Here is a 27,240-nt window from a genome sequence, read left to right as displayed (position 1 = left end):
TAAATAATAAAACGATAAAGATTTCACAAAAAAAAAAAAATGATACGATAACACGATTTTCGTGATAATTCGTGATGTTATCATGGATTCTAATAAGACTATCGAGTTGACGAAATTAAGAGTCGTAATATTTTATGAGAAATAAAATAAACGTACAAGGATGTTTAAGATTGGCACAAAAATTGAAAGAATTTTAAACGTTTGGAGATTTTCAAGATATCAAAATGGTGGATATGCGGGTAGGAAATCAAAATACGATATACGAAGGGAGAATCTATGTCATTCGACGTTAAACCGGCTCGGTAAGGTAAACCCTATTAAGAGGACGGTTTTCAATGTGATCTTTACCATCTCTCACGAGTCGAATGTCAGAAATAAGGAAAGATATTTTCGTCCGCTCGTAAAAGTCGAAGAGAACGGGGGTTTCTTTAGCGGTATAGTCGAAGCAATTTTGATAATCGCAAGGCTCGTGGTCATAACGTTTGCCGCCATTATCTTGGCCACGGCTTTTTTAATAATACGACTGACAAACTCTGAAGTTTTTCCGGGTATCCTGCGAAGAGGTAATTTCGATTTAACCGCACTCCACGAACTTTTTTATTCATTATTTCATTTTATTTTATTTTATTTTATCTTTTATTATTTTCATTTTTCTTTTTGTAAATTTATAAAATATTATATGCGTCTTTTTGAATGTATAATATATTGAATATACATATACATATATATATATATATATATATATATATATATATATATATATAATATATTATTAATGTAGCACGTATGTTTATATATGTTTATAACATTTACATATTATTTATATAATATATATATATATATATATATATATATATATATGTATATAATATTGAATCAGTAATTATATTCCTGGGTCCAACTTTTATCAAATTTGGTCAATGGATGTCGACAAGAAAGGATCTATTTCCCGAAAATATTTGTAATTCTCTAACTCAGTTACAACGCAATTCATCATGTCATTCATGGTTATATACAAAAAATTTATTCAAAGCAACGTATGGACCAAATTGGAGAGACGTTTTTGTTAAATTCGAAGACGAAATACCTATCGGTTCGGGATGTTGTGCCCAGGTACAGAGGTAAAACATTTCTTCTAACTATAGGTTTTCTCTCTCTCTCTCTCTCTCTCTCCCTCTCTCCTCTCTCTCTCTTTCTTATCGTTATCATTGTTCATTCTTTATTCAATTCAATGAGAGAAACGTTTGATTTTAAATTTGTACATCTTCTATTTACTATTAGATTCTATTTGATACAATCTAAATAACATTTGTCTTATGAATCAATTCCTTATCGATTCACAGGTTTACAAGGCGTGGGTCGATCTTAACGTTCATGCAGGAAGGATACAAGAGTCCCGACTATCGTGTTTCGTCGAAAGTAAGCTAGAAAGTGATCTTCTCGAATAACGTGTTGGTAATACTAACGCGAACGATTTTGCGGGAATCGAGAATGTATGTTCGATGTGGAAAATATAGCTGTGTTTGATATTACCATTTTGCAGTTATGGAATATTTAAATATGGGACATTTCTTCACCATATTGGGTAAGAAAGAAATCGAAAGAGAGAAAGATAGATAGAGTGAGAGAGAGAGGGAGAGAGAGAGAGAGAGAGAGAGAGAGAGAGGGAGAGAAAGAGAGAGAGAGAGAGAGAGAGAGAGAAAGAGAGAGAGAGATGAAACGTTTCGTGTAACATTTTGCAATAATAATCGTAGAGAAAATATTTACTACTGACGAGCACGAAAAGATCGGTCAAATTGATAGAAAATTGCAGCCAGTTGCCGTTAAAGTCCTTCATCCTGGCATAAAAAATCAAATAAAGTATGAGAATGCTTTCTTTCGTCGTTATTTCTTTTCTTTTTTTTCACAAATACATACGTATACATGCAGTTTTTTTTTATTTTTTTCTTTTTCATCTTTTTCTTTTTTTTTTGCAGGAGAGACTTGAAAATAATGCGAATCTTTAGTAAACTCGCCACGTACGTCGTTCCGGAGTTACATTGGCTGAGTCTAACCGATTGTATCGACGAATTTTCATTAATTATGGAACAGCAAGTAAATCGTTGGCATTGTATTTTTTTTTCTTTTTTTTTTTTTTTTTTTTTTTTTTCATGAAGATTGTAATCTATGTACTTTCTTAACGAAGGTCGACATGAGATTAGAAGCCGATAATTTGATAAGGTTTACAAATAATTTTATAAAAACAGAAAAAATCGTTTTTCCACATCCTTATATGGAATTTACACGCAATCAAATATTGGTAGAAACTTTTCACGAAGGCTCACCAATATCCGATTATCTCGATTACGAGGATAACAAAGTGCAACATAAATTGGCGAAGCTCGGTATCACGATGATTCTTAAAATGGTTAGTGAGATATATATATATATACATACATATAAATGCACGCACATTTGAAGATCGTTCCTTGAAATAATTTCTTACGAATAAAGAGATTGTCCGCCGCAGGTATTCAGCGATAATTTTATACATTGCGATCTCCACCCGGGCAACATTTTGGTCCAGGAAGTAAAGAAACCGAAATCAACATTTCTCGATCCTTTTTTGAGCGTCATTAGCTCTGATTATACGGAGAATGATCCAAGACTGGTAATACTCGACTGTGGTTTGGTGGTATCCCTGAATAATCGTTGTCGAAAACATCTTCGTGATATCTTTCGATCGGTATTGATGGGAAATGTATGTTTGTGTGAATTTATATCGAAAATAATATTTTAAGATTAACAGATATAAAATAATCAACGAGTTTATATGACAGAATTAATCGTTTTATCATAACAATTTTTATGTGATAAACAATGTTAATACAAAATATACGAGTATTATAAAATAAACAAAACGATCTGAAATGATCGAAAAATATTTCGTAATATGTTTTAATAATATGTTCTACTTATATTTCATTATAGGGTGAACTCGCGGCGGAATATATATTGGAACATACTTTCCATATGACACCGGATCCAGATGGTTTCAAAACTACGATGAATAATATAGTGACGACTTATCTTAAAAATCCAGGCAACTTTAATAACGTAAGATTATACTTTCAAATTAAACAATATCATATTTTTGTATTCAATTTTGTTTTAACGATAATTCGTGAACGGATATACGAAATAAATAAAAAAAAAAGAAAAAAAGAAAAAAAAAGAAAGCAAGAAAAAAGAAATATATATTATTATTATATAAATTTGATCGAAAATTGGTTAAAAGTGTTGTAAATAATATTGAATATGTATATATCGAACAATAAGTCGAGTAATCTCGAAGGAATGGTGCAACGACTTTTTCTGAGCGGTTGTTTGAACCTTTGCAGGTGAATGTAAGTACCGTTGTGTCTGAATTATTTTCCGCGATGGTTCGTCACCGGGTGAAGCAGGACGGATCCTTTAGCAGCGTGATTCTCAGTATGGTAGTGATCGAGGGGCTCGGCCGAAGTCTAGATCCTAATATCGATATCTTCTCCGAAGTTCTTCCATTTGTTTTCAATAATACCGTGTACGGTTAAAAGGAAAAAAAGAAAAAAAGAAAGAAAGGAAGAACATCGTCCTGTTAATTACATTGGACTCATTGATTGTATTGGATGTATATTTACGGTACGTATTATAATTTCATCTTTTATCTCATTACATTATCTTATACTTTCATATATCTAACGGGACATATTGACGTCGTACGGTAAGATAACACATTGTTTGGTTCGGTTCTTTTTTTTTTATTATTTACTTCTGTTACAAGATGAAAAAGACAAATAAATATATATACGAAAAAATAAGTAAATATCAATAAAATCGTTGTAAAGATAAATCGTAATTTCGTATAAAGTATTTCTCTCTCTCTCTCTTTCTCTCTCTTTTGCTCTCTCTTTCTCTCTCTCTCTCTCTCTCTCTCTCTCTCTCTCTCTCTCTCTCTCTTTCCCCTCGAGATAACTAATGTAAATAATCGGGCTCCGAAATTCGAAGTTTAACGACACTACTAACATTACTACTACTACTACTACTACTACTACTACTACTACTACTACTATTAATACTACTACTACTACTATTATTACTACTACTACTACCACTACTACTACTATTACTACTACTACCACTATCACTACCACTATCACTACCGCTACCTCTGCGATTACTACTACCACCACCGCTGCCATTACTATTACCACCACCGTTGCCATTACTACTACCACTATCACTACTTCTACTACTACTACTATTACTACTACTACTACCATTAATCCTACTACTACTACTATCACTACTACTACTACTACTACTACTACTACTACTACTACTACTACTACTACTACTACTACTACTACTACTACTACTACTACATGGTAAAGGATTGGCGCGAGTTCGCGTGGGGAGGATGTCGATTTTAAAACGGGCTGCGGGAACGTGTAATCGCATCGGACAGAATTCCGAAGAGTGACCAGTTGTCCGTGATCGCTTCCTGGTTGGTCGACCGTCTTCGTTTGTGTCGGTACTTGTGTATCTCTGTAGATATGTATCTCGCATACGCGTTTACGAACGTCTCAGTATCATCAGTTAGTTAGTGTGTGTGCAACTGCGCGCAAGACGTATCTTATTTGTGTTGGTACATTCATACACCTGTTCCGATAGCCGTGTCCGCCTGGAGTGCCACGAACAAGCTCTCGCGCATGCTTATCGAACGGCTTCGCGGGTTCTTTGAGATACCGAATTCCATGATCAAATCGATATTTTTCGATGCTAACTGAAGGAACGTTTTTTGGTACGATATATTTTTAATGATATATATTTTTTAATGATACATTTTTTTAATGATACATTTGTTTTCTTTTTTGCTTCTTTTTTATTTCTATTTTTTTTTTCTCTCTAAGAGAATGAAAAGAATTTTACAAATCTATACAGGGTCTTTCAAAAATTTCTGTTCATTTTTCTTTTTTCTACATAGACAATTAGTTTCGAATAAAGCTTCATTTTTTGACAATTTTTTTTTTTAATTTATATTATTTGAACTATTATTATTACTATTTGAATTATTATTGTTAGAATATTATTCCAAAGAAAAAAAAAAGTAAATAAACAAATACAAACTTCATTGTTTGAAAAATAGTTTTAAATTATTATTTTTTTTTTTTTTATTTTAATATCTTACAAAAAGAATTATATTTGTTGACAACTATTTTTAAATAAAAGAAACTGTTTAGAGAAGAGACGGAGAGAAAATTCGCCGGTAGATCTAATATTTGTAAAACTGTCGAACTCGTTCACGAAAAAGTCCCGTTATGTTTGTATAATTAACCCTGTATAACGCCATGTGTAACTTCGAAGTCAACACTCGTATATCTGTTTTATTTCACTCCTTTTTTTTTGTGGCCACAATCTGGCGTAACATTATGTTGTTATACCATTCTTTCATAATCAAGAAGTTTGTTTATGGTAATTCTTATTTGCCAAACCAGAGTGTTTAAAATGTTGCGTACAAATTTGTTTTGAAATATTATCTCGTTTCTTAAGGTTCATACAATAATTATCTTTTTTCTTTTCCTTTGTTTTCTTTTGTTTGTTTGTTTGTTTTTCTTTTATTACGTTTATAATGTCATGCATGTAAATTTCATGCCGCATGCGAAGGTAAAACGATAACATATCGACTATTTTGGAAAAACATTATATCAAAGTTATATTTGATAGCATTTAATTTATTTCACTTGATTATGTTCACTTTAACTGTATCGTGTATTTTACTTTGCCTTTATATACTTTTGGATCACGAATGAAATGATTTATCTTGCAGTGTCAGTCAAAAAGAGATAGAGAAATAAAGAGAGAGTATCACCTCTGTTTTGTCTTTATTTCTTATTTTATTTTGAAACACGTGTATCGTTACACGTGCAAGTAAAATGTAGAAAGATCGAATTCTTCTTTAGCAACTACGATCAAGTTAAATTGAGCTGTAAACTTTATTATTAAAAGTATTCGTAACGAAAAAGTATTCGTATACGATATATATGTTTATGCATACATATATATACATATATATACAATATATATATATATATATATATAGATACACATACTCTATATGTATGGATAGGTATTAAAAGAAAGAGGAGTATTTCGCAACGTAGCAAAACGTTAAATGATGTCGTCGAGGTCGTACAATCTTACAAAGGGCTCTCCTTCTCAAGTTTAGCCTCGTGTGATATTATTTGGTCTATCGTTAGGACCAAGCCGTAAAGGAGTCTCATGAAAACGCACGTGCGTCGGCATCGATCAAGCGTAGAGCCTTCTTTTTCTTTAAGAGATGACCTTCGATCGACCTTATTGTTCGTACTTACGCCTATTGTCGTCGTTATAAATTCTGCAGCTAACAATATGTTGGAAAAAAAAAAGAAGGGTAAATGAATAATTGTTATTTTCATAAAAAATAACAATATTGAAAAAATATAGTAAAGAGATTTATTGAAAAGAAAACAGTATTAAAAAGAGACAATATTGAATATATATATTGAAAAAGATCAAGATTATTTTATCGGTGATAAAAATTTGTTAAAGAAAAATTTCATAAATAAATAAAAAAGAAATGAAATTAAAATTATTATTAATTCTTTAGAAGTTAATAAAAAAGAATATATATTAAGTCATAATTATATTCGTTAAGAGATTTTATGAAAAAAAAAAGAAAAATTAAATTGTTCAATATATTTGTAATTCTATAATAACGTGCATATTAGGATAAAAAATATTCAATTAAACGTTGTATCATATGATCGCACACATTCATAATAAAACAATTAATGATCGACGAACAATACGATTGCATTTACAGATAGTTACATAGAGAAATGATTACAAGAGTTGGGTTACGTTAATGGATAAAATTCTTTGATAACTCGCTCGGGAAAGAAGAAGAAGAATCGGATCCACTTAACATTTCGTTGGAGGCGACCTCGTGTGTCTCTGAGTCTTATTAGGGAGCCCGCTGTAAAGTCCACGAAGATACGAGCAGCCTTCTTATTTGCTTCACGTGAGACACGCACGCTCATTTGCCCTTTTTCATTCTTTTATTTATAGCGCCCATTTTGTGGCCGAGCGAAGCAGATGTTAGCGAGTCGTCGTCGTCGTCGTCGTCGTCGTCGTTGTCACCGTCTTCGTCTTCGTCGTCGTTGTCGTCATCGTCGTCGTGGTCGTCGTCGTCGTCGTCGTCGTCGTCGTGGTCGTCGTCGTCTTCGTTGTCACCGTCTTCGTCATCATCGTTGTCTGTTGATACGTCAAAAGCCGAAGAATCGCGACGATGTCTGACGCATTCGGGTTATCGTTTCTATTATAATATATACATATTATTTTCGTTCCGTTCAGGGAGACCTTGTGAAAACTCATTAAATTTTTCTATAAACGTAATTCTTTTTTGTCGTATGATGTTTAGAAAAAAAAAAAAAAAGAAAAGAAAGAAAAGAAAAGAGAAAAAAGGAAAAGAAAAAGAAGATTATGTAATGTAAAATCTATAATATAATTTGTGACAATATAGATATACTGTGCTAAGTATAATTCATGTTTAAATATTCAACGTTTGTTTCTTTGAATATGAATTAACTATTAAAATTTTATGACGTAAAAAATGAAATAAAATTTACAAATATAGATATACGCATATGTATGTGACTTCAAAGTTATAGAGGGGGTTAAGGTGTTTTCCTTTCTCACTCTCTCTCTTTCTCTCTCTCTCTCTCTCTCTCTCTCTCTTTTTCTCTCTTTCTACTCTCACGCTTACTCATTCTTACTCATCAATCATCCTCTTAGTAATGGGAAGAAACTTAATGATTGTTTTAAATAATACGGAATATAATTTCTAAAAAAAATTATAAATATTTTATGACATTAGAATTTAATTACGTATAATTTATATATTTAGTAAACATTAATCTTTGCATATGAATTAATAATTAATTTTATTGCAAAAGAATTAAATTTAATTTAAAAGAAAAATATATATATATATATATATATATATATATATATAAAATATATAAGTATATATGAGTATATAACTTCAAAGTAGAAAGTTAAAAATAGTTATTTATTTTAAATTATATAAAACAATAAAAGAATTCGAGAAAGAGAAAATAAGTAAAAAAAAAGACCTAAGAAATAAATTTAATTTTCAAGAAATAGAAAGAACATAATTTGTTTATTAACAAATGATAGTCTTATCTAACTAAATAGGAAACTAACTAAGCGAAAACGTGTTTTGTATATCATGTGTGACCAACTTTATCGTCTCGTATAACCAACTATTCCTTTTTCCTAGATTGAACGAGAAGAGAGACTTAGAGAAAGATAAAAAAAGATAGATAGATTCGAAAGCGAATGAAAGTTAAATTATCACGATATCCGTATGTGTGAATTTATTTCTTGCTTTGTGTGTGTGTGTGTGTGTGTGTGTCTGTGAGTGCGCTCTGTGTGTATGTATGTATTTGTATGTCTTTGCATGAGGGGGAGAGAGAGAGAGACAGAGAGGGAGAGAGAGAGAGAGAGAGAGAGAGAGAAAGAAAGAGAAGGGGAGAGAGTCTTTGGTGTTCGCGTTCGGCTTATCCCAGTTTATTAGGGGGAACAATATGGAATGCACGCCCGTGGGATTGCGATTTATATCCCCGGCACTTGCATTACCTCACGGTATCGCAGCGCACCAGAGATTGCCGTAAAGCATCTCGGACAGTGCAATGCTAGAGACCCTGCCTGAGGAGAGTTCATTGCGTCTCTCATATTATCCATCTTTTCTTCATCGTCTTATGTTAGACATTTTAATATATTCATTTTAAATATATATATATATATATATATATATATATATATATATATATATATTAGTTAAATCTATTATTAAACACTTAGTTACGAGTAAAAGATATTCCTTATCGGATCTTTTTGAATTGAATTTAATTCTTTATAATTATAATTTATAATGTAACGTTGACAACGTCACACATACAGACATGCATATATGTATTTTTAAAGATCTTGCTTCACTTTTTTTTTTTAATAATACATAACTTTCACATATAATTATTTCTTTTTTTCTTGTTCTTTTTTTTATTTTCGTCATGAAAAAATTAGATTATACAGGGTCAAAGTCAGTCCTTCTATCTTTACTCGATTGTATGCCGGTTTCTTCGAATATAAAAGTTAACAAAAACAAAAGAAGAAATAAAAATTGTTAGTTATTTAAGAAAAAAAAAAAAAACAAAAAAAAAAGCAAAAAACAAAAAAGGAGAAACGTTGAAATTATTATTTTCAATGGTCTTGTGCGATTTCTCTGTGAGAAAAAAAAAAAAAAAAGAATAATCTATCGGGTGAGCTAGCGAGTCGTTTAAAAAGTGAAGAAATCGAAGGATAATCAAGAAGATTTGCGTAACCCGATCGCGTCCTTCGCTTATCCGTGCCCTTCGAGTGGCCTTGAAGAGGATGGAGAGGCAAAGGAGAGTGTTGTGGCGCGAAAAACCGAGTCGGATCTTCGAAAGTCTCGATCCCAGGAGTTGAGAAGAGTAATCTCCTCCTTTTCCTCTTTCTCCTCCTCTTCTTCCTTCTTCTTTTTCATTCTACTCTTCGGAGCTCTTCGTATTCAGTGACTCTATACTGTAGCTGGTATACGAGTACACTTCCTCGTATACCATAGCGTATCTTTCGCGGCAACGCATGCCCGTCTCGACGCTCGCGACCGTTTTATTTCGTTCGATTCAAAACGAGTTCCAATCGACGTCTCATTCCGCGTGTTCACGCCCGCTATACGCTCGATAGAAGCTACATCATTTCCCTCTGCTCCCTCTGCTCTAGTCCGTTCTATATGTAAGTTGTATGCGCGCGCGCGCGCGCGCGAGCGAGCGAGCGAACGAGCGAACGAGCGAGCGACCACCTCCATTGCCTTCTTCGTCATCAACACTATTACTGTTACAAGCATTGGGTTGCGTCGTAATATGTTTTTTCTTTCTCTCTCTCTCTTTCTCTCTCTTTCTCTTTCTCTTTCTCTCTCTCCCTCTCTCTCTCTCTCTCTCTCTCTTTCCCTTTTTTCTTTTTCTTTTTTTTATTTTATTCGACCTATCCTAGATCGTTTCGATCGTTGATCTCTTTGTAAGAGAGAACTTTTAGGAAATCGATCGACGTATCCTTTCTTCCGCCGTTGTATCATATATTTGTTTTCTTTTCAATTATTGTTTTTTTCTTTTTCCTTATTATTTCGATCGTATAATTTTGATTAGTAGAATTTTGAGAAATTCGTAGAAGGGGAAATACGTTTATCGAAAAACCGATCACGTGTCTTTTCTTTCAAAATCCAGACGATGATTATTATCTTATTTTTATTCTTATTTCGTTTTCGTCCGTCGATCTTTGAAAGAAGATCTGCGAATTTCTAAAGAGAACCTTTCGAAAATTGATCACGCGTCATTTTTTCCGGTTCGATTCTCCTTTTATTTCGCTCTTTCGTTTTTTCTTCTCCCGTTTCTTCTTTCGTTTACGTTTTTTTTTTTGTTTTTTTTTTGTTTTTTTTTTTTTGTTTTTTCCTCCATTAGACAAGCGACTCGAGAACTTGTCCTTCTACGGATCGCATCACCTATCCTAGAACCGTCTAGAATCGTAAGATCGACTTCTTTCGAGGGTCGGCTCCGATTCGTTGGAGCCGACGACAACCCCTTTACAATAGGTAAGGACACGATCGAAATATCAAATTTCGAGGTCGTTCTTTAAGAAAGAGGAGGATCAGGTTTACGTACAACTAAAGGATAAAAAAGAATCTATCGATTTTTCGATAAATTCGTCTCAATGATTTAAAATATAAGAACAGAAGATTCACGTCGATCTTTCGTATCATTCGTTGCACGAGAAAATCGTTGATCACGTTCAATAAAATCAAGGACCAATGAACGAAATTCTTTAAAGACAAATATGTTTACACTTATGAAAATATGATCGCAAAATAAATAATCGAGCGAATAATTTTGAAATGTGCAGAGAGAGAGAGAGAGAGAGAGAGAGAGAGAGAAAGAGAAAGAAAGAGAGAAAAAAAGAGAGAGAAAGAAAGAGAGAGCCGAAAGAAATACGCGAAACGATACGAAGAAGTGGTATTCAAACGTTAGGGGCTATCGATCTTTGGTGGGGTACAAAGAGTGCCATCTGTCGGTGGTTTTAACTCTGTGATCTTTCAACCAATGAACGAACGAGAGAGTCCCCCACTCGGTATTTAGTTTGCCCCCACCAGGCGAGGCGGCCTGTCGCGTCGCCGTGCGTGCTCTTGTCCTCTTCGTCCTCGTCCTCGTCCGCATCTTCTTCGTCCTCGTCTTCTTCTTCGTGTCCTCGTCGTCATAGGGTCTGCCAGGGTAACGACGGTAGATGTAAACACAGAAAGAGAAAGAGAGAGAGAGAAAGAGAGGACAAGAAGATAAGAAAGAGAGTTGGGGGTCTCTCTCCGAGACGAGCGTCTCGTGATTCGTCGGGCGAAGTAAAAGGGCGGGCGGAGGGGGTGGGGTTGGACGGAGGAAGGCAGAGAGAGAGAAAAAGAGAGAAAGAGAGAGAGAGAGAAAGAAAGAGATAGAAAGAGAAAGAGAGATAAAGAGAGAGAGATTACAAGAGGCGCCGGGCAAGCATCCCAGAACGGCCGTGTGCTCCGTTCGTCTCTGAAACACAGAGAGGAGAGAGTCGGGGCTCGATCGATCGATCGGCTCGATCGAGCGTCGAACAATTAACGGCCATCAAATGCCCATCTCGGGTACGCGTGGCGCGTAAATCGCGGCGCGTAAATCGTGGCACGCTCTTGCGACTGAACGGACACGCGCCTATCCTCCTCCTCCTCCTCTTCCTCCTCCTCTTCCTTTTCCTCCTCCTCCTCCTTCCCTTCTCCTCTTCCTTTTCTTCCTCTTCCCCTTCTTTTTTACTTCATCTTATTTTTCTTCGCTTCGTCTTCGTCTTCATCTTCGTCTTCATCTTCGTCTTCGCCTTCGCCTTCATCTTCGTCTTCGTCTTCACTTCCTCTTTATTTCTTGTTCTCCAAAAAGTCACTCCCCTCTCCCCCACCACTTTCTTTCATCAACTCCCTCTTTTCTCCTCTCTTCTTCTTCTCCTTTTTCTTTTTCTTTTTCTTTTTCTTCTTCTTCTTCTTCTTCTTTTTTTTCTTCCGTTTCCTTTACCTCCTTCCGCCTTCCAAAGTTTTTGGAAAACGCGCGAGTAAACTTTTCGTGGCCAGTGCCTTCGAGGACCTTCGACGGGCCGAAATTTTTACTTCGGTCTTTACTCCCGTACGACGGCCCGTCGATGTCCGTCGATCGTTCTCCCAACCGAACGCGATACTTCGTGATTTTACAGATCGATATATTCGATCGATATAACGAACGATCCGTGGATCGTCCTCGGCGTGTCAGTGTCTTATCGTCGTCGTCGTCCTCGTCGTCTGACTTCTTGGGAATAAATCGGGACTCGTAATCAAAGAGGACGAAGAGTAAGCTCGTTCTTCCGAGGTCGCCTTTCCTTCTTCTTCTTCTTCTTCTTCTTCTTCTTCTTCTTCTACTACTTCTTCTTCTTCATTATCGTCATCTTCTTCTACCTCTACTTCTTCTTCTTCTTCTTCTTCTTCTTCTTCTTCTTCTTCTTCTTCTTCGCTAAATCGTCTCCTTCGATCGTCTCCTTTCGCTGTAAGTACCTTTTTCTCATTTCCTTCGCTTTGTTTCTTCATCTTTTTCGTTCTTTTTCTTTATTCTTTTTTTTTTCTTTTTTTTTTTTCTTTATAAAATCTCCAACGTTTTATCGATAAATCGAAAGAAAAGAAAAACAAAATAAAACCAAAAAAAAAAAAAAAAGGAAGAAAGAAAACAGAGAAAAAAAGGATCTATTAGATATAACGATCAATTTACAAGCGCGTTTTAGCTTTTCGTTCGCTCGTTTTGTCGATAATCGATATTCGAAAGAAGGAAGCGACCGGCTTTCGACTCGCGTTATGTAATACATCGATCGAAACCGCGCGAGTTCCGTGAGAGTAATTGTTGCGATTATTGAGTTTCGCGATACTGAAAACGTTAACATTATTAACGCGATTTATAAAAAAAAAAAAAAGGGGAGGAATGTACAAAGTTGACAAGGTTTCGTTTTTCTTAGGAATGATGACGATATGAAGAACCGAATCGTCTGTTTTTATCGTCTAAACTCTGCTCATCTATTCCGTCATCCTCCCTTCGAACGTGCTTGCCTTTCTTTTATCTTTTTCTTTTCTCTCGTTTTTTTTTTTTTTTAATCGCGAAATTTGATCTCTTCCTCCTCCTCCTAAACTCTCGTTTATGTCTTAACGTAATATATTTTACATTATACACTCGACGTGTTTCGATTCGAAATCAAAGTGACGTGTAAATCTATTTTGACATGTTTGTTAATTGCTCTAACGACGACAGGTTTTATAGCGTGGGTAAGTGTCAGATTTGTAATAATTTCAATTCGAAAACATGAAAGAAATATCGTTTATAAATATTATTATTATTATTTGTTATTATTATTATTATTATTATTATTATTATTATTGTTGTTGTTATTGTTGTTATTATTGTTATTGTTATTGTTATTGTTATTGTTATTGTATTGTTATTGTTATTGTTATTATTAATGTTATTGTTAATGTTATTGTTATTATATATTATTATTATTATTATTATTATTATTATTACCATTATTATTATTGTATGCAAAATATTTTAATGAACTAATGAACACGTAGTTTAATTTAATACGTATTTTTAAGAAATTTTTGTTAGGATTTATATATGCTTCTCGTCTTTTCTTTTTCTTTCCTCCTTTTTTTTTTTTTCTTATTTCGACAAAAATAAAAATACAACGTAATAAAAATACGTAGATTCGGTAAAGTTTGGACAATTTTATCGAATGTTTTGTACATTGCATAACGTATATATTATGTACGTCGTCGATACTCGTCTAAAAACTCCGACGTATCTCACTCACATTGCTTTTCAGCGTCCTAATTGCGAGATATTGAGCCGATTACTCGACACATATGTATATCGGCCATCAAATATTATAATCCCTAGATATACTCTGCAAATTGGCAAGGCCGTCGAGAGATCCTACCGACTAGCCGCGAGGGGAATTTCGTAATCGTGCTTTGCTCGCTGTCTCTATATAATACGAAGGGAACGTCGCTGTTTTCGCTCGTAAATTTTCGAAGATATCGAATGCCCGACGCTATTTATATGGCTAATAAACGAGATTGAATTTGTCTCGACGAGTGGCTCGACTCGAATCGATGGATTTTTTTTTCCTTTTCGTTCCTTTTTTTTCTTTCTCTCTTTCTTCCTTTCTTTCTTCTTCTTTTTCTCTCTTTCCAATCTAAAACTTCGTCGAATGAAGAATATCTATCGAGAGAAGAAAAGGGGAAAAAAAAAGAAAAAAAAAAAAAAAAAAACGTTTACCTGGATAAAAATACGAGCATTATTATTTCCTTTTCTTTTTTTTTTCCTTTTTTTTTTGTCTTTTTTCTTTTTCTTTTTTTCCGTACTAATTATGTGAATTCTTGTTTTACGTTTAAAGGAGTAAATCGTGAGTCGGCACCTCTCATACTTCTGAGAATTTTTAAACGTTATTTGGAAATCGATCGGTATCGATCGTATAAATAATTACATGCATTTTAAACAGGATCATCCTACGTTCTTGTACGCTTTTATGGTAATCTTATTTGTGAAATATTAACGATCCACGACACCTAGGGTGTAATTTTGTCTGACGTGGCGATAACATGTTTTGCCAAAATGGTTCGTAAACTTTATAATCTTGATAGATCATTGATAATATCGTCGGTGATTCGAATAATCAGATATTGCTTGAAGATACGTGAATTTATATAATATGAGCATGCTCTTTTTTATTTCATTCTTATTTCTTTTCTTTCTTTTTTTCCACTCTCTCTTTTCTTTTTCTCAATATCTAAGATATCTTTAATCGTAATTGATCTTTTAGGAAAAAATTTAATTGGTCGCTCGTGTTTTCGTTTATCTTAAATCCAATAATCTGTTTGACCACGTACAAGGTCAAAAGATAATATAGGTTCTAAATTAAATATCGTAAATATCTCTTCTAGGATTTCACGATAAGACGATGTAAAAACAGTAGCTTAAGAGACAGATAATCTTGTCAATAACAAGACTTCCGAATTCTGATATTATCGGTGTATGATGTCATCGAGAAATTCGTTCGTTTCATCAAACGAAGGAAAGAGAGAGGGGGGGAGGGAGAGCGAGAGCGAAAGCGAGAGAGAGAGAGAGAGAGAGAGAGAAAGAAAAAGAAAAAGAAAGAAAAAAGAAAAGTGTCGAAGCTAAATCGTACGGCCATTATATTTCCCTTACAATGATTCGAGCACGTCATCTATAGAAAGTTCTTATCAAAATATGTTATTATCGGACATAAATAGTTGCGTGAGAAAGAAATAGGTCAAGATAATGCGATAATACATTACAACTTTCTTCGCTCATACTTTCTTCTCCAGGAGAAGAACCAGGAAGAAAACGAAAATTTACATAATACGTACTTATTTACGTATATACGTTAACTCACATATATATATATATACTAATTATTAAAATTTTTTATAATGATATTTTTTCTAAATATAATTATATAGATAGACACATTTAATGTCTATCTATCTTACGAATTGATGAAAATTGTATATGATAAGAAAGAAAAACAATCCAAAAAGAAAAAGCAATTGCTTCTATTGTTCCTTTGTTTTATTGAATAAAACATTAAGAAGATTTGAATGAGAAATAAAACGAAAAAGAGAAATGGAAACAAAAGTAAATGGAAAAATTCGATAACGAAACGATAACGAGAGATCGTCGAATTAGATATAGATTGTCGAAGACAATAACGAAGAGGGACAACAATTAGTTGATTCGATCGAAAATTTGCAAGAGAACGAATTGAATGTTCGTCACTTGTAGTGAACGGAGTCGTCGCGATGACATGCCGTTATCAGCGCATCGTAAATAAAAGAATCTCTCTTCGCAAATAACAGTGGGACACTCGTAATCGCTCGGCTGCAAGAAGAGGAGACAGACGCACAATGACAGACGGGCACGCACATACAAGTACATATACACGTACGATATGCAGCGTGCACTTTTTCGCCCTTTATCCCGCCTCTCTTTTTCTTTATCGCGTGTATTCGCGCGTCTTTGTGTATGTACGCGCTGCATTCCATTTGATTCGTCTCTCCAACTATTTAGAGAGAGAGAGAGAGAGGGGGGGGAGGGGTGGGGGGGGAAGGGGGATAGAGAAAGAGAGAAAAAGTGAAAGAAAGGGAGGGAGAGGGAGAGTGAAAGAAAAATACTAGTGCGGAGAAAGGCTGCACAATTGTTTCATTTTTTTTTTCTTTTTTTTTTTACTTGACTTTGTAAAATTATTTTCTATTAATCTCTATCTATAAAGTAGATACGTGTAATATATCATTTACATGCTCTTTTCAACTATGCAGAGAGGGAGAAAGAGGGGGAAAGAAATACTAACGCGGAGAAAGCCTGCACGATTCGTTTTTTTACTTCATTTTATAAAATTATATTATATCAATCCGTATCTATACGTAGATACATATAACCTATCATTTACAAGCTTTCTAACTATGTAGAAAGAATGAGAGAGATAGAGAGAGAGAGAGAGAGAGAGCGAGAGAGAGAGAGAGAGCGAGAGAGAGAGAGAGAGGGAGAGGGAGAGAGAGAGAGTTAAGGAGGGAGAGGAAGAGAGGGAGAAAAGAGGGAGAGAAAGGAAGAGAAAGAGAGAGAGAAATACTAATGCTACATGGATCTTTTTTCTTCTTAACAGTTTTTTATATTATTATTTTCCAACAATCTGCATCTATTCGTAGATACATATATGTAATATATCATTTATAAGAGAGAGGAGATTAAAGAGTGGAGTTATCAAAATTTTGATAATAAAGCAAAAGTAAGGGAACATAAATTGTAATAATTTATATTCCACTAGTTATATTTTCTTCTTCTTCTTCTTATTCTTATTTTTCCTTATTCTTCTTTGAAATTATCGTTTTTTTTTTCTCTTATCTTTCTTATTCCCTTATCTTTTTCTTCTTCCGTTTGTTATTTTTTCTTTCCTTCTTTCTTTCTTTCTTTCTTTCTTTCTTTTTTTTTTCTTCTTCACATTGTCGCAGGTGTGACGTTAGAGAGCCTCGAGATGTTACTCTCCGGTGCTTGGTTCGAGGCTATAGCCGCTACACTTCTTGCAATTTTAGTCTTGGCTACCAGCTATCGACCACCATGGTGGTTCTGGACCGGAAGTCATCAGACCAGTGGTAAGCGTTCTCTAAGCGTTTTTATTTTATCGTTTATATAATTTATAATTAATAATTATTATCATTTATTTAATTGTTATATCGATACGTACATATAGATTTCCTCTTTTTAATTGTTACTATTATAATTTACATATAATTACTTTACATAGATAATAAAAATATTATCATATATTTTTGGATAATTTTCATTTTATCAAAATTTTAACAATTTTATTTTATTAATCGTTTGTTCTCTTTTCTTTTTTTTTTTTCTTTTGTAATTCTCATTATCACCATTTACTCACTTATTTTATTCATTATTTTTCTAATTCTAACCGTTATATAATTTACTTGCTTTAAATAGATTTTCTCTCAAGGAACTCGCCTATGCTATAATTGTAATACCTGATTTATTAAGGATCTGATAATATCTTGTTCCTTTCGATCGATAAATTTTACCATGAAAAGGAAAAAGAAAAGAAAAGGACAAGTGAAAAAAAATAAAAAGAAATAAATAAATAAAAAGATAATGTCATGACATAGTAAGAATTTGAAAGTTTCAATGCGTAGTACGCGTTGTCCGTGATATACATATTATCGAAGTGACGTAAACGAGAGAGTAGACGAGATTGTACATACGTACATATATATATATATATATATATATATATATATATATTATATATATATATATATATATATATATATATATATACATACATACATACATACAAACAACATATATAGAAACATGTATATATACATAGATAGATAGATAGATACATATACGATAGATACATACATCGAAAGGTCAATGAAACGATTAGACGATCGTATCAAGGTCGCGCGATAACTAGATTTCTATCTGTCGCCTTATCGGTAATATATTCGACTAACGTTACGCTTGCGTTCTGAGTGATTTAAGTTCGTATTATTTCCTCGTTTACTCGATTTGTCGGTACGCCGCGTATCTCTTTCTCTCTTACTCTCTTTCTATCTTTTTCTTTCTTTCACCATTGCTTCATATTCCACTACGTCTACGTCGTCGTATCTGACGCCCATTTTTCTTCTCGACTATCGTTTACTATTTATATACTTAGAGATAAAATTGAATGATAACACACGTACGATAACATGTAATCTTCGATTTAACACATACGTATTTATCTTGACGATGGCGAAGTTGAATTATACAATGAGTCGATAAACAAAACGAATGAGATTTGTATTTTTATTTCTTTTTCTTTTTTATAATGAAAACAAAAATTAATAAAATAGATTGGATCGTTAAATTTCTATAACTTTCTATGACTATTAAATTAATTGTTAACCAGTAGTATATATTAGTATAATTAGAAGATTGTGTGTATGTATATATATATATTTAAATTTGTTTAATGATGGAAAAATGTTTAAAAACTAAAATAGATTTCTAGCTTTCTAAAACTTTCATAAAACTTTCATAAATAAATTTCAAGTTACGCGATCATGTATTTTCTTTTAACAAAATAAATTGTTAATTGTTAGTATATAGTGAAATTAAAAGATCGTGTGTGTGTGTGTGTGTATGTGTGTATATTTTTAAAAACTAGAATGGATTCTTAACTTTCTAAAACAATCTATAACTTTGAAGTCACTCGATCATGAATTTTCTTTTTTCTGGGCAATAAAATTAATTATTAATTGTTAATATATATTATAGTTAAAAAATTATGTGTATATATGTATATTTATTTATTTTTTATGATGACAAAATTTATATTTGTCATCATAAAAATTTTGTATATAACATATATTTATTTATTTTTTATGATGACAAAATTTTAAAAAACCATACTGAATTTTTAACTTTCTAAAACTATCTATAACTTTGAAATCACATGATCGTATATTTTCATCTTTTTGACAGCAAAACTAATTTTTTATCGTTAGTATATACATATATATATATATATATATATATATATATATATATATATATATATATATATAAATTTTATATATATAAATTTTATTTTATATACTTTTTCTCGTCGTTTATATGGGGTTATTATGGAGTTTTTCTAAAGGATAAAAAACTTATCGCTAATTTATAAGAACGTTTATTATTCGTTATCGTTTTAATGTGTGCGTTTTCACGACAATAGCTTTTGTTTCTCAGCCATATCGGAGGAGAAGGATAGGAGGCCATTTAAAACAGCTCGGGACGTGCCCGGTCCATTCTCCTTACCTATTCTTGGTACAAGATGGATATTCTCCTGGATCGGGTACTATCGAATGAACAAGATTCACGAGGCTTACAAAGGTAAGGACTTTGGCCTCTGTTCTACGAATTTATTCGCCAACTGGCTTTTCTCAACGATGGGAATAAGTTTAAACCGGGAAAGGAAAAGCATGAGACATTTGAATAAGATTTCTTCGAAGTTTCTTTTGAAAGAAAAAAGTTTTTTCTTTTAAAAGATATTTCATTTGCAAGTTTTTCAATCAGTTTTTCTGTCTCTCTCTCTCTCTCTTTTTTTTTTTTTTTTAACAAATCCTTAATCAAATCATGACATATGCATAGGTATATTTACTTGTTAGTTATATATTTTAGAAAATTTTATATGCGATTTGGTCAAATCAGATTAGTTCACAATTTAATATTTAACCCTTTGCACATATATATATATATATATATATATATATATATATGTATATATGTATGTATGTATGTATGTATATGATGTGAAATTATTCTTTTTTTAGTACATTAGAAAGAAGCAGTTTCTTAAAAAAATATAAATAATTAAAAAAAACATAAAATATTTTCATCAGTCATATATTTTATAAACTAATTTAAAGTTTATTCTTATAACTCCTAGAATAAAATAGTATGTTTGTCAATCAGTTTCAAAAATATTGCGAATTTTAACGAGCTATATAATTTTTATAAAACAATTGTTTATTAGTAAAAACGTTTATATCTAAAGACGAATACCGAAGACAAAAGAAAAAATTATTTTGTCGCGCTTAGGTATGTTAAAACAAAACAAAAAGAAACAAAGAAAGAAAAACAAATCAGATATCAATTAGCAGAGAATAAATTAGAAAAATAATTTTTTACGTGTGCAAAAGGTTAAATTCCAACGTCAACAAAGGGAATGTCAATAAATAAAAAAATAAAAAAAGAAAGGAAAAATGACGAAACATTTCTGAGAAAATGATCGAACCTTTCCCCGTTGAGACACGTGAGATCATCGCGTGAATGAACGAGATTGCTCTCGATATCGACCAGCCTATAATCCCTGATTCAAGAGTAGATCTGAATCGACGCTACGGAGGCTTGTGCAAGGAGGAGGCACTGTGGAACTGGCCGGTGATATCGGTATTTTCTCGACGTGATATCGAGCAGATCCTTAGGCGAGGTTCAAGGTATCCTCTTCGTCCACCGCAAGAAGTCATATCGCACTATCGACACTCGCGTCGTGATCGTTACACTAATCTCGGTCTTGTGAATGAGTGAGTATATTATACTAAACATACGTGTTAATTCTTTTAAATGAACATGATTTTTGGTATAAATAAATTTCTAAAAGAAGAAAGAAGAAAAAAAAATATATATAATATATTAAAGTAAATATTACATATTTATTATTATAATATTTATTATTAATTATAGATATTAAAAAGGAAATAATAGAAAGATTAAGTCTACACTAAACATACGTCTTAATTCTTTTAAATGCATATGATTTTTGGTATAAATAAATTTCTAAAAGGAGAAAGAAGAAAAAAAAATATATATTATATTAAAGTAAATATTACATATTTATTATTATAATATTTATTATTAATCGTAGATATTAAAAAGGAAATAATAGAAAGATTAAGTCTTCGTAAAATTTAAAAAAAAAAAAGAAAAAATATTAGTAAATTGTCATATGTATATGTCTACACGTTGAATTGATTTGATATACTGTAATTTGTCAACAACAACAACAATAACAACAACAACAACAACAACAACAACAACAACAACAACAACAACAACAACAACAACAAAACATGCATTTAAAACTTAATTAGTAACACATTGATCGCCAAAAAATGTTTCAAAATTTATTACAATTATTTATAAGATCTATTTTCATGAAATTTATCAAATTTTTCTAGAAATAATATTAAGGATAATATAAATATCGAATAGAAGAGATTAGTTTGGCAATCGATTTGTTGTTTATCGTTTAGGTCAAATACAGTATTTCAAATAATTGTTATTCTCTTTTTTTTTGTTTTGTTTTCATAACTTTTCTATGACACAACACATAACACACAACACACATATACACGGAACACGCAAACGCACACACAGACAGGGCGAGACTTGGCAGAAGCTTCGTTCTGCTCTCACTCCGGAACTCACGGGAGCCAGCACGGTTCTCGGCTTTTTTCCTGCTCTAAATATCGTCTGTGACGGTTTCATCGAGCTAATACGAAAACGGAGAACCATGTTTGGCATCGCGGGATTCGAAGAACTTGCCTATAGAATGGGACTCGAGAGTGAGTTGTTTCTTTCTTTTTTTTTTTTTTTTTTTTTCTTTTTTTTTTTTTTCTTTTTTTTTTTTTTTTAATATCTTAATAAAAATTCAACAAGTTTTCTTCACACATTTTGATTAGCTTCTAAATATATTCTTTATTTATGATTAAAACGAATAAATAGAATACGAGTATTTTATAATTAAAATTTCTGCGTGAAATTAGTTTGCACAGCTATTAGGTTGATTATAAAGTACCGTTATAAGTGAAGAATTCATTCATTGAATCAATCCGACGAATACGATATGTTTGTTTTTCTTTTTTTTTTTTTTCTTTTTTTTTTTTTTTTTTTAATAAAAATACTTAATTTTATTGTTTTGCATAATTATCAAATTAACACATAAATAATTGAAATTTTATTCTAATAAATTCTTACTTACATATAATAACAGACTTATTTATGAATCAAAACTAATATAAATGCCGTGTTTATCGAGACGAAATATGTTTCGCAATTAATATATCGAATCCTACTTTCGTTTCGGTCTGATAATAAGAAAATATTCATTTCTTTTTTTATTCTTTTTTTTTCCTCGTTAAATGTTGGGCAACTAAAAAGATAAAAAAAAAAAAAAAAATAAGAAATAATAATAAAAATAATAAAAATAAAAAAGCAAAAAACTTGTTGATCACACTTCCACGTTTTTCTACATGATTATAATTATGCAAATTCTTATCGATTATTTCGCTTATTAAGCCCTCGTTTAAAATGAGAACACGGTTCTTAATACATGTAGCAATTTTTCTAATGAACTCGAAAGAAAGATGAAAAAAGGAAAGAAGAGAAAAAAGGAAAAAAAACAGTAATATCTTATCACATTTTACGAAGGTACCTGTACCTTGATTCTGGGTCGGCATCTTGGTTTCTTAAAGCCGGACTCGAGCGACACGCTTACTGCAAGATTAGCGGAAGCAGTTAGGATTCACTTCACGGCCTCGCGAGATGCCTTTTATGGATTGCCGCTTTGGAAGGTGCTACCGACATCTGCTTACAAACAACTGATAGAGAGCGAGGACGCTATTTACAAGTAATTATTAATATGGATGCTTCATCTGTTAATATTTATTTTTTGTCCTTTAATCATAAAGATTTTTTTCTTTATTATTATTATTCTTATTATTATTGTTACTATTATTGTTATTATTATTATTATTATTATTATTATTATTATTATTATTATTATTATTATTATTATTATTATTATTATTATTATTATTACTCGTTATTATATTTTACGAGAAAAAGAAAGAATTTTTTTGGTTGAAATTTTTTTTTCCAGCATAATTTCAGAATTAATGGAAACGACGATGTACGAGAAAAGGAACGACGCTCGAGACGAATCCGTGGAGGCTGTTTATCAATCGATTTTACGACAGAAATCATTAGACATAAGGGATAAAAAGGCAGCCATAGTGGACTTTATTGCGGCCGGTATACACACAGTGAGGCCGTCATAATATTCTAGTTTATGATCTCTCTCGTATGTACATACTTACGGAATTTCGATTATAGAAGAATCTATATGTTAATCGAAACGATTCCGATGAATAAATGGACGATCGTTCGAATTCTTTTATTATTCCGTACGATCGTTCGAAATGTAGAAACACTCTGACTTTTATAGTAATATAATATAATCGAACTTTCATAAGATTACGTCGAAGAGATCGCATAAGTGAGTGGAAGGATAGTATAAATAACTCGTTTTAGAAGTTCATTAGATAGTCCGTTTTATCTCTCTCTCTCTCTCTCTCTCTCTCTCTCTCTCTCTCTATATATATATATATATATATATATATATATATATATATATATTCTTTTTATTTTTCTCTTTTTTATTTCTCTTCTTCTTCTTTTATTTTACAATTCGTTTACCATAATAGATTTCTTATATATTATAGGACGATATCGTTAAAAATTTTATGTGATAACACCGACAGCGATTATTATTTATTATTATGTTTAAAATTTTCATTGATTTTCACAGTTGGGTAATACTTTAGTTTTCCTTTTCCACATGATCGGAAGTAATCCAGAAGTACAAGAAACTTTATACGAAGAAACCTGTACATTGGCACCGCGAGGTTGCGATCTGACAGTCGAGGATCTTCGAAAAGCACGTTATTTACGTGCTTGCATCAATGAAGCGTTTAGGTAAACAAGTTTTAACATTTTCATTGATAATGTTAATCGAAGAATATAACCGTGTTTATTTGTTCGTCATATGAATTTAGGTTGGTACCAACGGCACCGTGTATCGCAAGAATTTTAGATGAACCAATAGAATTGGACGGCTATCATCTCAACGCTGGGGTAAGTTATTTATTTTCCACGATTCTTTAATTGCTAAAGTCAACGATAGTTTGATTACAGAGATTTCAAATACGGTTAGTAACTTAACTAATCGGAACTGTACTTAAAGTCTTCACATTTTGCTATCTTCTTCACCCCAGACGGTAGTTCTCTTGCATACATGGATAGCTGGATTAGACGAGAATAACTTTAAGAATGCGTCCAAATGCGTGCCTGAAAGATGGCTGAAGCCTATGGTACCACATTCGCCATTACTGGTAGCGCCTTTCGGTGCTGGTCGAAGAATCTGCCCGGGCAAACGCTTTGTGGAACTTGCTCTACAACTTATCCTAGCGAAGGTTCGTAATTATATAGTGATATGAGATAGATTATTTTAACCGCCTTTACGAGAGCTGATTTAATTTGATATGCTTCATTTTTTTGTATTATATTTCGTAACCCGACGATCCCTTTTTTGTTATCTTTCTTTTTTTTTTTTTCTTTCGTAATCTTCTCAAGATAATTTTGTTTCAATTTTAAATAAATTTTGTTTAATTTGTATGGGTCAAAAAAAGAAAAAATAAAGAAAAAATGAAGAAGAAGAAGAAGAAGAAGAAGAAGAAGAAGAAGAAAAAAAAACAGAAAAGAAATTGATTCAAACGAGATAAAATGTGATTTCGAAACGTTCAAATATTAGATCTCTTCGTTTTTTTTCTACACATCAATCCTTTTTTTCTTCATGATCAACAAATTTATATCATTGAATTTCGTTTTTTTGATAAGCTAGAACATTATGTAAAGGAAAATATGTCGACCTAATTATTAAAAATAAAAAAGAAAAAAAAAAATATATATATATATATATATATATATATATATATATATACATATATCGACGACCATTAAATCTCAACGATAAAAAAGATGATCGTGAAAAAAAATTCTGTGTCAATCAGAATATTTTTAATTTTAAATCAAACAAATTCCTTCGTTTGACATTTTTTTCGAGATCGTCGAGAAACAACGAAGATATTTCAAATTTTTGAGTTAGGTGAAACACCCTGTATTTCACCTATATATATATATACCTATATATATATATATACCTATATATATATATATATATATATATATATATATATATATATATATATAGGTATATGTAAATATCATAAGAGGAAGTTAGTAATTTTTCTTTTTTTTTTTTTTTTTTCAAACTTTCGCAGATCGTTCGAGAATTCGAAATCATAGTAGACGATAAACTCGATCTACAGTTCGAGTTTATTCTCGCCCCGAAAAGTCCGGTCTCACTCGGTTTTCGAGATCGTCTGGAAGTGGTATGAAAAGTGATCGAACAATTAGAAGACCAAACGCCTTGCCAAATCGCGTTTTAATCGTATAAATTTACGCGTACACGTTTAGATATATATATATATATATATATATATATATATATATATATATATATATATATGTATGTATGTATATCTATATACATATATGTTATACGTATGTATTGTATATTCAGCGCGAACATCACGTTTAAGCATTCGACGTTAATCATTTTCATCGATTGATCTATCGAGAATCGTTTTTTCCATTTTTTTTTTTTTTATCTTTTTGCTAGCACGCAATATTTTTAACCTATTGCACTCGACGAACATTATCAGTCAGTCTCAATTTTAAATATCAACGTTTTCTTAGTGTTTCTCCTCTTTTTTTTGTTTTTTTCAACTGAATGAAATACGAATTAACAATAATAACAAAAGACAAAGCGAGAATACCATCTCGAGTGCAAAAGGTTAATTTCTAAGAGCATTCTACTCGAACATTAAATTATCTATTATACGGCTAATTAGGATCGTCTTATTTTTTTCAAACATTGACGTACATATGTATGGTATGTATATGAATGTAATGATATCATAATAATTAAAATTATTTAGAATCGTCGTTCATCATTCATGTTATTAAATCGAAATCGTTCATTTTCTATTATTTTTTTTCTTTTCTTTTTTTTTTTCTAACATTTCCATTTGTTTTCTTCTCCTACTTCTGCTTCTTCTTCTTCTCCATCTTATTTTCTTTTCTTTCTTTTTGTTTCCTTTTTTTTTTTTTTTTTTTTTTTTTTTTTTTTTTTTTTTTTTTTTTTTTTTTTTTTTATCAAAGTAAGACGATCCTAATAACTAACATAAGTCTAATGTATATGTACGTCGTCACGAGTTAATGCGAGATTTTGATTTGCGATAAATGTAAGAAGATTATGCGTCGTAAGCGAAGTGTAATTAACAGAGAGGGAGATAATGAAAAAGGAAAATATAATGAAAAAAAGAAAAAAAAGAGAAAAGTAAAAAAGTAAAAAAAATCGTGAAGGAAGTTGCCCATCGTTATCGTTAAGGGCCGAGGAAATCATTCTCAAGGACTTTCATTGCATCAAAGTGATCTCATTACCACGAGGAGATCTCGTCTCTAAGGTATTTCATTTTTTGTCACTACACGATTTTCAATTTTACTTATACGGTATACCCTCAGCGCGAGAATTTATCTGTATGTGTGTGTGTTATATATATATATATATATATATATATATATAATATATATATTAAAGTATGTATAGATATAATGTTACTCGTTTATCGTAAGAATAAACATGTTGAGAGTGTCAAGTGCAATATATATACATATATATAAATATATATGTGTATATATTATATATATATATATATATATATATATATATATATATATATAAGTAACCTATGATGTGTCCATCTTATGTATCATATTTTATAAGCTTGTTTATGTGCAAACGTTGCAACTACATATGTGTTCTTCTCTCGTAATCCAAATAACAAACAAACAAACAAACAAAAAAAAAAAAAAGAAAAAAAAAAGGGAAACAAAATATAAATATTTATTTTAGCCGTTCAACATCGTCATTTCTACGATGGACAATGTGTAAGCATTTATTTCAGATACTGAAGGATGT

At 31.7% G+C, this 27,240-nt stretch overlaps 2 protein-coding genes across 15 annotated transcripts; both read left to right on the top strand.

The window, feature by feature from the left end:
- The first annotated feature begins 58 nt into the window (after nt 1-58).
- On the top strand, nt 59-7,076 carry LOC124953636 (uncharacterized aarF domain-containing protein kinase 2-like). 2 transcript variants are annotated; one of them, XM_047505306.1, is made up of 11 exons: nt 59-563; nt 881-1,121; nt 1,344-1,419; nt 1,544-1,585; nt 1,755-1,860; nt 1,977-2,094; nt 2,186-2,407; nt 2,510-2,740; nt 2,971-3,096; nt 3,381-3,660; nt 6,884-7,076. In XM_047505306.1, exons 2-10 carry the CDS (start codon nt 1,101-1,103, stop codon nt 3,570-3,572), a joined length of 1,134 nt encoding a protein of 377 aa, XP_047361262.1. In that variant the 5' UTR covers nt 59-563; nt 881-1,100; the 3' UTR covers nt 3,573-3,660; nt 6,884-7,076. The 2 variants fall into 2 exon arrangements, with proteins under 2 accessions (XP_047361262.1, XP_047361263.1); XM_047505307.1 differs by having other exon boundaries at nt 881-1,113; nt 1,344-1,585.
- On the top strand, nt 4,435-26,362 carry LOC124953635 (ecdysone 20-monooxygenase). Of its 13 annotated transcripts, none has more exons than XM_047505298.1 (12): nt 11,295-12,538; nt 13,482-13,495; nt 17,261-17,401; nt 19,545-19,688; nt 20,683-20,881; nt 21,660-21,922; nt 22,788-22,986; nt 23,239-23,401; nt 23,947-24,113; nt 24,194-24,272; nt 24,413-24,610; nt 25,478-26,362. In XM_047505298.1, exons 3-12 carry the CDS (start codon nt 17,284-17,286, stop codon nt 25,592-25,594), a joined length of 1,647 nt encoding a protein of 548 aa, XP_047361254.1. In that variant the 5' UTR covers nt 11,295-12,538; nt 13,482-13,495; nt 17,261-17,283; the 3' UTR covers nt 25,595-26,362. The 13 variants fall into 13 exon arrangements, with proteins under 13 accessions (XP_047361250.1, XP_047361254.1, XP_047361252.1 ...); XM_047505296.1 differs by having other exon boundaries at nt 11,295-12,731; XM_047505294.1 differs by lacking the exons at nt 11,295-12,538; nt 13,482-13,495 and adding an exon at nt 4,435-4,822.
- The last annotated feature ends 878 nt before the right edge of the window (nt 26,363-27,240 follow it).

Source organism: Vespa velutina, chromosome 13 (assembly GCF_912470025.1).
Source record: "Vespa velutina chromosome 13, iVesVel2.1, whole genome shotgun sequence".
In the NCBI taxonomy this organism is placed as follows: domain Eukaryota; kingdom Metazoa; phylum Arthropoda; class Insecta; order Hymenoptera; family Vespidae; genus Vespa; species Vespa velutina.
This window is presented reverse-complemented; position numbering and strand designations above follow the sequence as displayed.